Below are 13,008 nucleotides of genomic sequence, written 5' to 3' on the forward strand. Positions count from 1 at the left end.
ATGGAATGTGTGTATATTATTTTAAATTGTAATTTTTATAAAAAATCGATGTGGTATTTGTTTTAATGGGGAAAGTGAAATTTCCACATGTTTTGAACATTTTCATATGGTTTGGAGAAGATGTGGGAGATATTTTCAGAATATATACCTATAAAACTTATTGTAAATCTAATACAATTTCACCAAGATATTTTCATATTCCTTTAATTTTGTGCGGTTGGGGCTGCAATTTTCACCAATCATCAAAATATGTTGTGCGATTTTTGATCAAATTTTGGCGCCCAATCAAATCTTAAAATTTAAATCTACAGGATCAGTAGAAATCTTGATTAACATTAGAAAATCTTACTTTACTAAATATCTGAGAAATATCGTCCTTTCATATTCAATTATGAATAATTCAATTTTGTGTATTCCCAAAATTTTCCTGCAAAAAAACATTTAATTCTAATTCTTTTTAACCTTTGCTGCTGCATAAGCAGCTTCCTTAATGGCAATTGAACTCCGGAAGTAACGTCTGTCAGGATTTATGAAAAGAAGATTTTGATCGTCGTGGACTTAAATTTAGCTATATAACACGAAGCGATTTTCAGTAGAAGTTTAAATATTTTATTCTTCAAAGTGGCGCCCAATCAAACCTAAAAATATCTTAATATTAAAAATTGAAGGGTATTATTCCTGACATGAATTAGACAATTTTACTTCGAGGCAAGGATCAGTTTGTTCACGATTGAGGTGGAGGGTTACCTTTCTCCTTAATTCTCTCATCTATAAATTGAGGCAATTAAAATTACCAAAAGCAAGAAAAGACTAAGGGAGGGATATTTACAATCAAAAATTGAATAGGTCGGTGATTCGCCATTTTCCGTATCTTGCAGATTTAAATCGGATTTTCCAGCCGAAGATACTGCAGTTTGGGTTTTTGGGGTTTCAAAGGACTCTGTCGCAAAAATTTTTCAATATTCCATTTGAGGTACTTAGAGGGTATTGGGCGCATTTTCTAACCGAATTCTCTGTAATGCGGCATTTCAGGGGATTTCAATAGTTTTTAAATATGACTAACATTTAGAATTTCGTCGCATCAAAAAATATTTCCATGCCGAACATTTTCAATATAGAACCATGGTTTGGCTGTAATTTGTTATTTAGAGTTATCAGAGGGTAAAATACCACCTAGACCACTAATTTCAATATCTTATATCCGCATGTTTTCAAATAGACCCCGACTCCAAATCATTACAAGATTCGGACCCCATTTTAAGTTTGTTATCTGTTATTGACGCACATTCAAACCGAAATGGCTATATTTGGTCATTTGGATACTCAAAGGTTAAAAGATTACAGATTCCTAACGTATCTTCCAACCAAAGTGACTGTAATTTAGCATTTTGGGTTATCAGAGCGTAAAAAGCCACCTCACAAAAATGTTAAATTCAGATGCAAATTTGGTCACAGTCCACATACAAAAATTCCGCCCACCAGAAAAATCGGGGTCCTTCAAAGGATCTGCTGGCAGAGCAAGTTCAGCATACGACTATTAACTAACTGTGTTTCAGCTTAAGGCATTTCAAAGGCCATATACGCATTTACCAAGAGAAGTGTCTATAATATGGAATTTCGGGTTATGAAAATAACAAGATCTCCGGGCAGAAAATAGTCAGTAGAAGCTCCTCGTTCGGCATTTCCCCCTTATAAGTATTCTGCCCATTGTGATATTTTTAAGGCACCAATTTTTCTATGTAGGCTATTAAATGATCGACTCGACTAAATCTAATGACTGTAGGGTGAAATTTTCGGCTCTCGGATGATCACCTGGCAAAAATGTTGAACATAAATTTATGTCCTAAAATAGCCATTACATACATGTCGTGTCCTCATTTTTCGGATATTTTTGAATATTTTTAAGAACCAATACGTATTTTACAAAAGAAATTTTGGCAAGAAATTATCAGCACAGACCCATATGTTCGACATACCGTCCTTATAATAATTTTGCTTATTGTGTTATTTTGAAGGCAGAAAACTGTTCTGTGAACGGTACACAAAGTTCGGTTCGACTAAATCTAATGCCGATTTCTGGTTTCTTCCTTTCCCATTAGCAGAACAACTAAACAAGCCTTTGCATTTCGGGTTTCTTCCTTTGCCATTAACAGAACAGATATACAAACCACTTTGCAGGTCTTCTAGGGTTTTTTTTTTGACATGATACCTCTTCTATATGTCTAACAAACTTTAAATAGCATCTACTGATATAAGACCTTATACAAACTTTCTTTAAATATAAGACAAAACGATCGGAATAAATTAAAAAAACATTATATCCTAAAATAAAAAAAACTAATATCTCTTACGGTTTGATACTTCAATGGATTTATGATAAATTGTTTAGTGGTCTTATCCATATTTTTACTTGGTTTTGCATTTATCATTCCGAATTCGAGCGATTTTTTTAATTTTCTGCTCGTCCCGTTTGTGGTAATTTTTTATTTGCAAAAAAAAACTCTAAAATTTCTATTAAACAAGGTCATTGAGGAGCGTACACTCACTCCTCATTTCTCCCCTAGCCCAAATTTACTGATAACACTATTTTTTATACAAATTTTAATAAATTTTATGATGTGTGAAATGAAATAGTTTGTTTCCAATAAATTCCAATTAAATTATTTTATTTATTGGAATTACATGGAATTTTGTAATTTGTTCATATTACTGCAATATACATTCTTTACATATCAATAACGACACCAACAAACAAACTATTTTAATAACAGGTAATATAACACTATTTTTAATACATATATATATTTTTTTTATTATTAAAATTCATTTCATCAAATATTTCCATTTGAATTGGTCATAAAGTATCATCGCCATAACCATAACTCCACCCTCTCCTAAATGCATTTTCCCTCACTGTGTGTGATTACGATTGCATTTGTCCCAAACCCCTTTATATATTATATTGAATACCAAAAAACAAACTAATTGATATATTTATTTTTTTTCTCCTGCTGCTCCCCACCTCCTTTCATTTAGTGGTGTTTTCGTTCGCATCAAGGACAAGAACTTGCACGTTGAGTGCTTCAAGTGTGCCACTTGTGGCACCAGCTTGAAAAACCAAGGTTACTACAATTTCAACAACAAGTTGTACTGTGACATCCATGCCAAATTGGCTGCTATGCAAAATCCACCACCCGGCACTGATGGCTATGTTCCCGTACCAATCAAACCGTAAGTATTATAGAAATACGTATACGAATTTATTTTTTTTTTGGGCGGGAAATAAAAAGTAATGTATTGAAAAATCATATGGGTAGATGATATTGGTATATTGACCAGCCAGCCATATGCATATCATGTTATAATTATATTTGTAAATAATTTTACAAATTTATTCCCCTTTGAGTGTTTGCCGAGTATTTTACTTTTTTTGGTTCTCTCTTTGGAAAGGGTTGGTTATGGCTTAATTTAATAAAGCCTTTTTGCCTTTGAGTCCGGTATGAATTGCGTGTGAGTGGATAAAATCAAAGTATTCATATCAATTACGTTTGAAGGCACTTAATCCAGATGATGTCTGGTGGAATAAATTTGTTTTTTTTTTTTTATAATGGGGTGTAATATCGTGTCTGGAGTTACAGAGGGAAATTAAACTTTGTAGCAAAAACAAAAATGCTATTGCAGCAGAAGTTATGTCGAGAAGAGCAAGGAGGAAATTGGCACAGATCTTAATGGATATGGGCATAATGCCCTATATAGATCGATTTTATTTCCAAGACAAGGACTCTATATAATTTTAGTTTAGAAAATTTGATCCCTTAAGGAGACCATTTCCTCAAATGAAAATTTCGACGATTTTTCGTATGCCTTAAAAGAAATAAAATCAATTATAATTGTGTTGTCATACCTACACCACAAGATAGATGGAGTATATATTAAATTTATCATTCTGTTTTCAACACGTCGAAATATTCCTTTGAGACCCAAAAACGAAAAACCCAAGACCCAAAAACGAAAAAAATATATTTCCTTGATCAGAATAAAATTCTACATCGATTTACATGTCCGTCCATATGTCTGTTGAAAGCACGATAGATAAAGTTTAAGATATAGCTTACTACTATTCCTAAGATGTTTGGTATTGAGAATGGGATATATTGGTCCACTTTTAGGGTTGTACCCATTATTCTGTATTTTAAAGATTTTGGACACTATTAATTGAAAAAAATGTACCTGCTTATATACATATTGGTCCATATCACGGAGTAGCCCCCATAAAAGAGTGTTCTCAAATATACGGACACGTGTTTCATCAGAATTAGTTCTAATTTTAAATCAACCCTTTGAGCCTCGAATTTTTTCCGTATAGAACCATTTTCTGTGCACAGGATTAATGAAAAATGTAAAAAAATTGACGTCACTACACTCTTGAAATCGAATCAATATCAAGGCTCTTTGTTACAAAAAAAATAAAAAAAAACAACAATTTAGACTGTTTACACAAATATGTACAATTTTTCGCCCATAAATATATATTGAAAAGCACATATTATGACCACTATTTTTAATTTTTTTTAAATTTACCATTTGATATGCTCAACATCACATACTAACATATGCATCCCGAAAAAATATATTTATTAGCTGTGTATTAAATATAAGCACCAAAGCATTTTGTTATCAGCGCGTAACATGGGATCCCAAAGGGTTAAGGATTCCAATTAAAGAGAAAACCTCCCTATCACAAATACTCAATATTGTTTCAAGTTTCCGCATAGCCTCCATGGCAAGTATTCAGTATTTTGGGCATGTTTTTTTAATTGAATAGGATTTAATTTGATATTTATGGTCCGCATTGAGGTCTTTTTCCTATTTTCCTACCATAAATGCAAAATATCGGTTTACGTTTTCAGTGTAGCTACATAACTGTGTCAATCCATTTTCAACATCGATCTATGTTTTGATATAGCCTCCATATACGGTTAACACCCCATTGACAGTATTTTAAAGGTTTTAACCGCAATTTTTATGCCCTTCACCACACTGTAGTACAGGGTATTATGTATTTGTGCATATGTTTGTAACAGGCAAAAGGAAACGAGATAGACACATGGTTTCTTTTGAGAATATGAATAGATTCACTTTCTGAGTCGATTTACGCATGTCCGTCTGTCCATGTATTTTTATGAACAAAGTACATGTCGCATTTATGATCCGATTTGGATGAAATTTGGCATAGATCGCTTATTTGGGCCAAAAACGAACCCTATTGAAATTGGGAAAAATATTTAGATATATTTAGATATAGCTCCCATATATATTTTCGTCCGATTTAATGTAAATGGTGGACCATAGTCCCAATATATATTTCGATTTGCACGAAATTTCGCACAGCGTAATGATTTAGGTCTAGAATGATGTGTGTTAAGTTTCCTGAAAATCGGTTCAGATTTAGATATAGCTCCCATATATATTTTCGTCCGATTTAATGTAAATGGTGCACCAAAGTCCCTATATACCTTTCGATTTGCACGAAATTTGGCACAGCGTGATGATTTAGGTCTAGAATGATGTGTGTTAAATTTCCTCAAAATCGGTTGAGATTTAGATATAGCTCCCATATATATTTTCGTCCTATTAAAGGTGAATGGTGCACCAAAGTCCCTATATATCTTTCGATTTGTACGAAATTGGCACAGCATTATGAATTAGGTCAAAAATGATGTGTGTTAAATTTCCTGAAAATCGGTTCAGATTTAGATATATATGACCAAATTAAAAATTTTGTATCGGTTGCAAAATAACATGTTTATGGATCCAATTTCATTTTACTGGACCTTTTAAAATGCGACGTTTGTTAGGATGCATATGTTGAATATACCCAAAGTGGTGAAGGGTATCTTATAGTCGGTCCCGTTCGACTTTACTACTTTCCTTACTGGTTATAATTCTAAATTACTGGGGGTCCAAGTTTTGATATGTCACCCACATAAAGGTCCCGCCCATTTTCGATAATATTATGTTTTTTATAACCGAATTTTCCCATCGAAGTGGCTAAAATTTAGGGTATAGCGTTCCGGCTATATAAAAACCTTCTTTCAAAAAATTAAAATGCCCCGTTTAATTTTAGTTATGTTGAAGTTTCTACCTCAGTGTCTGTAATCCGCAACAAATTTGTTTGTTTGAACAACCTACTACCACATAATACAATTATATATTTCCCATATAGACTTTCCGACGAATTTAAAGAAGATACGTTTAATGAAGTTTTGCCAAACCGATTTAACGATTTTACTTCCTTCAGATTTTGTTTAATGAATTTTTAGGTCTTAGACATATTTTGTAGTCGATGTGGCTGTAGCATAACTTTGCGGAAAAAATATAACTGTTGATGCCATACAAACAAACTGGGATTCAGCCTGACTATTTTGCAAAAACAAAATACAAATGGTATCCCAAATAAACCGTCAACACTACTGAAGTTGTAGACGCAGGCACGGTTAAACTGTTTGATTTGTTGCTGTATACTAGCAACACCAACAAAGTCGTTGTTTGCATTTGTCGCGATGTGACAATGTAAATGTAAACGCCTTGTTAACCTCGAAGTGAGCCACCAGCGAAATTCTCATTCAGTATATGTCGTTGGTCAGCTAAGTACTTCGCTTTTTTACAAGAGACATTTGTGTATGAACGGTTTTTTGTATAGAAGCAATAGCTTCTGGGGAGAATATCCCAACAAAAAACTAAGGGAACTGATGAGGATCAGTGGCGTGATCCGAAGCTATAGTCTTCCCTGCCTTACCCCTCGGCAGGGAAGACTACATGCCATATATTCCACACTAATAAATAGTTGTTTTTTTTTATGAAAACAACATACTGGGATTCAGCCTGACTATTTTGCAAAAATCACTTTTGAAAAGAAGACTGCGTCCATTTAAAAAAGTTTCAGCCCATATATTCTAGATAATTTATGATTTTTTAATCACTGACCAAATATATACTTTCAAAACAATTATTTTAATTTTTAAAAATTCTCAAACCCCCCATTGATCTCTTTGCATGCTATTCTATTTAAATGGTGTTTTTTGCGCTTCAACGAAAGTTTGCAAACATAATATATTTATTTTTATATAGATTTTTTGTATTTTACTTGTATCCCTTTTTATACAATTTCCATTTACCCTTCAACAATAAGCCAACCATCAAAACATGGATTTTTTCCACATACATAAATACACAGACACACACACACACACACACAAATAAAACAATGACTATCCATCCGTATAATTTGGCGTTCGTTTTTGTCAATATTTTTTCTTTTTCTTTTTTGCCCTCAATGCAATGCCATTGCAAAATGGCATAGACCAATATGCTTTATGGCTGACATATTGGCAACCGTATTGACCACATCACCAAATGCGCTAACTATACATTTGTATGTATATAAGGCGTGTATTTATGTAAACATACTGCCAATCCGATAAAGTGTGTGTGTGTGTGCTTTTGTTTTTCACAAAATAAAGTAAATAGTGAAAACGGAAATGCACACACGCACTCACTCACACACACATCTATATACTTGGATACACACACAGTTAAAACATATCCTGAAAATGGTTGTTGACTAGTCTCACAACATATCCGCATTCGTTCATTTGATGTGTAATTGGTGTTACTGTTGTTGTACAACTAAATACGGACGAAATTCACATATTTACACACAAACACACTCACTCATACATTGTAGATTATCTGGCATTTTGGGCATGTTTTAATTTAATTTTGTCATACTTTTCATATGAAAATTAAATTGCTGTTGATCCCTATGTCAGCAATTTGATCATCAAAAGCAGCAACAACAACAACATTATCATCGTTATCATCATTCGATGAGTGTGTGTGTGTATGTGAGTGGCTGTAGCGATGTTGCGGCACACCAATCATACCGAATACCAGCTAACAAATGGTTTGACAGACTCTGCATTCGACGACTGTATGCATTCTGTAATGCTGCTACCCCGCATCGAACCCAAAAACACATAGCGGTTGACATTTTGTTTTAACCTTATTGAGGTTGATTTCAATTTGGGTAATCATTTGTCAAAATTTTGGGCCAAATGCATTTTAATTTCATTTATTTGCTCGATTCGCCCAGGTAAGCGTAGAGCTTTGATAAATGAGATTTATTGTGGCGTTTCTAGTAATTAATAGTAAATATTCGAATAGAGTTTTTCGTCCAAATAGACAGGTGGATGGGGGGAAAAGTTAATTGACCATTTGAAATGGCTCAAAATCACAGAATATGTGATGATAAATTATATGCGGCTTTATTATGCATAGCAATAAAGATGACCAGCATTTAGTTGAGGGGGAGGGATTTGCGGAGTGGATATATGCTATGTCATTTATAATTGAATTGTCATATTTTTGGTTTATTTGATATGCTAGCGAAATGGACAAAACAGTTTAAAAAGGTTTAAATAATAAGCTGTGAGAAATTTTCAAATACATATTGGTATAGTTATGAGTTACCACTGAAATTGTAGGAAATGAATTTGAAAATGAACATTGAAAAAATTTAGATAGAATATGACTGTTTAAAACAAATCAAGACAATCGAAAAAATTCTTTACGATTTTATTGAGATTCCTTGGAAAATCTCAATTGTTTTCAATCCCAAACATTAGTCATTTTGGATAAGAACTGGGATAACAACAAAAACTTAGCGAAAATACCGAGCCTAACCTGCATATACCTTAAATTGAACCCTTTCTATGGCCATTATGTTATTGTATTATGTGGTTGTTTATGCTCTGGAAAAAATTATGTTCCAAATTAATATTAAGTTTGGAAATATGGGACAGGAAAATGGGTTCAGATATTTATGAAAGGATATATCAAAACTTGGACATATATAATTATATATATATTTTTTTGCCTGTAAACATGTATTTTACCCTCCAACATCCCGGAATGCAAAATTACAGCCACTGCAATGTGAAAATGGACCAATATTGAACTTTTCTGTACATATGTCAAGGACCCTTTTAACGAAATTAGAGTCACATTGTTGGGAAAATGCGACTAAAGTCGGAAATTCAATGGTTCCGTTATATGGAAGCTATACCAAAACGTAAACAGACATTGATAATTTTTGGTAGGATGATTAGACACCTCCTGAGAACATGAAAAATCAAATTAAAATCAATTCTGTCGAAAAACGTGTCCAAACCCCCAAGGTACTTGATAATGGGGGATACCATTATATAGAGCTATCCGGAAACATGCACCAAAATTGATAATTTCTGGTAGGGAGATTTTCTATTGCAGTATTGGCAATATTTCGTTCTATTTATGTATATTTAAATCCGAACCGATTTCAACAAAACTTAGCATATATCTAGTCCTAATTCAGTACTCTGTGCAAAATTTTGTCTCAATCGAACCAATAATGGCAGTATGGTGCTCCATTTACATAAAATCGGGCGAAACTATATATGAGAGCTATATCAAAATATGAACCGATTTTGCCAAAACTTAGCATATATCTATCTACTCCTAATTCAGTACTCTGTGCTAAATTTTGTCTCAATCGGACCAAAATTGGGAGTTTGGTGCACCATTTACATAAAATCGGGCGAAACTATATATGAGAGCTATATCTAAATATGAACTGATTTTCTCCAATTTCAATAGGGTTCGCCCTTGGGCCGAATAAGTGAGCTATGTCAAATTTCATCCAAATTGGATCATAAATGCGACCTGTTGTCTCAATCGGACCAAAATTGGGAGTTTGGTGCACCATTTATATAAAATCGGGCGAAACTATATATGAGAGCTATATCAAAATATGAACCGATTTTATCAAAACTTAGCATATATTAATCTAGACCTAATTCAATACTCTGCACTAAATTTTGTCTGATTCGGACCAATATTGGGAGTTTGGTGCACCATTTGCATAAAATCGGACGAAACTATATATGGGAGCTATATATAAATCTGAACCGATTTTCTCCAATTTAAATAGGGTTCGCCTTTGGGCCGAATAAGTGGCCTATGCCAAATTTCATCCAAATCGGATCATAAATGCGACCTGTTGTCTCAATCGGACCAAAATTGGGAGTTTGGTGCACCATTTACATAAAATTAGGCGAAACTATCTATAAGAGCTATACCTAAATATGAACCGATTTTATCAAAACTTGGCATATATTAATCTAGACCTAATTCAAGACTCTGTACTAAATTTTGTCTCAATCGGATCAATATTGGCAGTTTTGTGCACCATTTACATAAAATCAGACGAAACTATATATGGGAGCTATATATAAATCTGAACAGATTTTCTCTAATTTCAATAGGGTTCGCCCTTGGGCCGAATAAGTGACATATGCCAAATTTCATCCAAATCGGATCATAAATGCGACCTGTACTTTCTTCACAAAAATACATGGACGGACGGACTGACATGCATAAATCGACTCAGAAAGTTATTCTATGCATATTCTCAAAAGGAAGCTTGGGTCTATCTCGATTCATTTTACCTGTTACAAACATATGGTGAATTACAGCTGATTAGATTGAAATTACAGCTGATTAGATTGAAAGACCTGTCCAAAAGCTTTAATATACCAAATATTGGGCGTTATATGGGGGCTACCATAAAACATGAGCCAATTTTGGTACACAAACATTCTGCTTAATGATACATTCTTCTCTAATATCAAAGTAGAAACCATTCTCTTGAAATTGAAAAACGTGCCCAAAAGCTTTAATATACCAAATATTGGGCGGTACCGTTATATGGGGGCTACCTTAAAACATGAGCCAATCTCTAATATCAAATTAGAAACAATTCTCTTGAGAAATGTGCCCAAAAGCTTCCTAATACATAATCATAGGGATTGCCGCTCTTTGGGGACCACCATAAAAAATTAATCAGTATTGATAATTTTAAGTAGAAAAATCTCTGCCCCATGAGAACCCAAAATACTAAATTACAGGAGATTAGGTTGAAAACGAGTCCAAACGTTCAAAAACTGAATATTGGTACTCCAATATGGATCCTACCTTAAAAAGGGGCCGATATAAACCATTTGCAATATCAAACATTTTAGGAGTAATGGGGTCTCTGACGACTTTTTCGAGGTGTTGCAAATGGAATGACAAATTTAATATACACTCCACATTATTACGAGGGCTACTATGTATATTTCTGGTTAAAAAAACGATTTTTTAACCGATTTTATTGATTTTCAAAATATTTTATTCAGTTTCAAATTTTTTGTCATCTAACATGACTCCAAAAAATCGATTTTGAGCGCCTCCACAATATCTTCTGTGGACAAAAGTAGTTTTAGTATTTTTCTTGATACCCCAAGTGGTGTATGGTACCATATTCTCGGCAACCTCTGACTTTTGTTCTTTCGTCATTTTTTTTAATTTTCAAACTTATATTAGTTTTAATTTAATAATATTTTATTTTATTTTTTAATCTCAATAATTGAATCAATAATCTAAAAACGTTCTTTACACCCATTTCCAGCCAAACTAATGCAAAAATTTTTATTTAATTTTTCTCCCCAATTTACAGCAATACCAAATTGAGTGCTTCAACCATTACTTCTGCATTGAGTGCTCATGGTTATAACAATGGCGTTAGCAATGGTAGCTCAACCCCAACTCCAGCACCGGTAAGTTTTGTTTTTTATTGTATTGTATTCTGACGCCTCTCAATAGAGTAGTAGTTAAATTGTCGAGGGGTGGGCGAACGAATCAACGAACATAAATAAATGAATGTTCGAAAGTTATATATATATATAAAAATTGATGTTGTATTACTCGTCCTCCCAGAAAAAAAATCCATGCAAAACGTATTGTAACTACTAACACTGCCACAACCACTCCAACAAAAAAACAACAACAACAAACCACAAGCACTTTTTCTGTTTTTCAAAACCCATTCACAGTTCTGCTACTACTACTACTAGTCAGTCCCCAAATACCACCACTGTGCTCATGTTGTTACTCATCTCAAGATGTGAACAGTATTTTTCTTTTACATCAAAAAAAAAAAATTAAAAAAATATATATAAAAAATAGGAAAATAAAACATTTAAAATAAAAGCGTAACACGCACAGATCATTGAGAGACCACCACCGCCCACTTCAGAATAAAAACAGCACAAACAGGCCACAACAACAACAAAGTAAACACTTGTTCGAGGAGGCCCAACAATATGTGGGAGGTGGAGGTTAGCAGCCAGCAAATTTAGATGTTGCCAAAAAGTATTGGTTTCAAATTAAAAAAAAAAGAAAAAACGTGTTGTTAAATGCAAATTAGGCTAACTCTCATTTTAAAATCTCAAGAATAGATTTTGATAAACAATTTCTAAGAATAAAAGGATTAAAAGGACATTCATTTTCCGGTAAAATTTGAAGCCTAACTATTTAGTATTTATATATATTGTTCCTATTTAGTTCACAGTAATATTCGAGCCTATATAATCGATTCCTGCTTGCTGCTTCTTGGAAAATAAAAAATATATTTTCAAGAAAACAGTTACATATCCCCTTTGGCAATTTTCGGGAAATTTATTTTCGCGAACATTAAATTTTCGCACATACGCCCGGCGAGCCAGAAATGCTTGACTTTGGTGCAAGTGTTCCTGTTTTCAGTTTTTATTTTTTCGGTACTGAAGAGTAGTACCTCCATATCAACATCCCACACCACCTCAGCACTCTCAAAAGGGTAGTAGATGATAGCTGCGAACTCAGCAAAAATGTAACACAAATAGTAACATTTGTATGTTTACGTTGTGCTACAATGTTTTATATTACACAGAAAAAAAAACACAAACCGAACTCATAGATACAATGTGAAAAAAGAACCGAAAAAATCAAAAATCACACCCACATACAGACAAAAAAATCTATATCGAATGAAATGAACAACGATCTCGTATAGACAAAAAAAAAAATCAACTGAAAAACTCACACACACAG

General features: G+C 33.3%; 1 protein-coding gene across 1 annotated transcript in view; it reads left to right on the forward strand.

Annotated features, from left to right (window-relative positions):
• LOC133325827 (PDZ and LIM domain protein Zasp-like) overlaps positions 1-13,008 on the forward strand; it is a 79,569-nt gene that overhangs the window by 31,872 nt on the left and 34,689 nt on the right. The window contains exons 7-8 of the mRNA XM_061534546.1: positions 3,037-3,231; positions 11,597-11,696. Of these exons, the coding sequence (XP_061390530.1) occupies positions 3,037-3,231; positions 11,597-11,696 (295 nt within the window). The remainder of the gene's footprint in view (positions 1-3,036; positions 3,232-11,596; positions 11,697-13,008) is intronic.

This window comes from Musca vetustissima, unplaced genomic scaffold, assembly GCF_032173495.1.
Source record: "Musca vetustissima isolate MV318-11 ecotype Yass unplaced genomic scaffold, APGP_CSIRO_Mvet_v1 utg5215, whole genome shotgun sequence".
Classification (NCBI taxonomy): Eukaryota; Metazoa; Arthropoda; class Insecta; order Diptera; family Muscidae; genus Musca; species Musca vetustissima.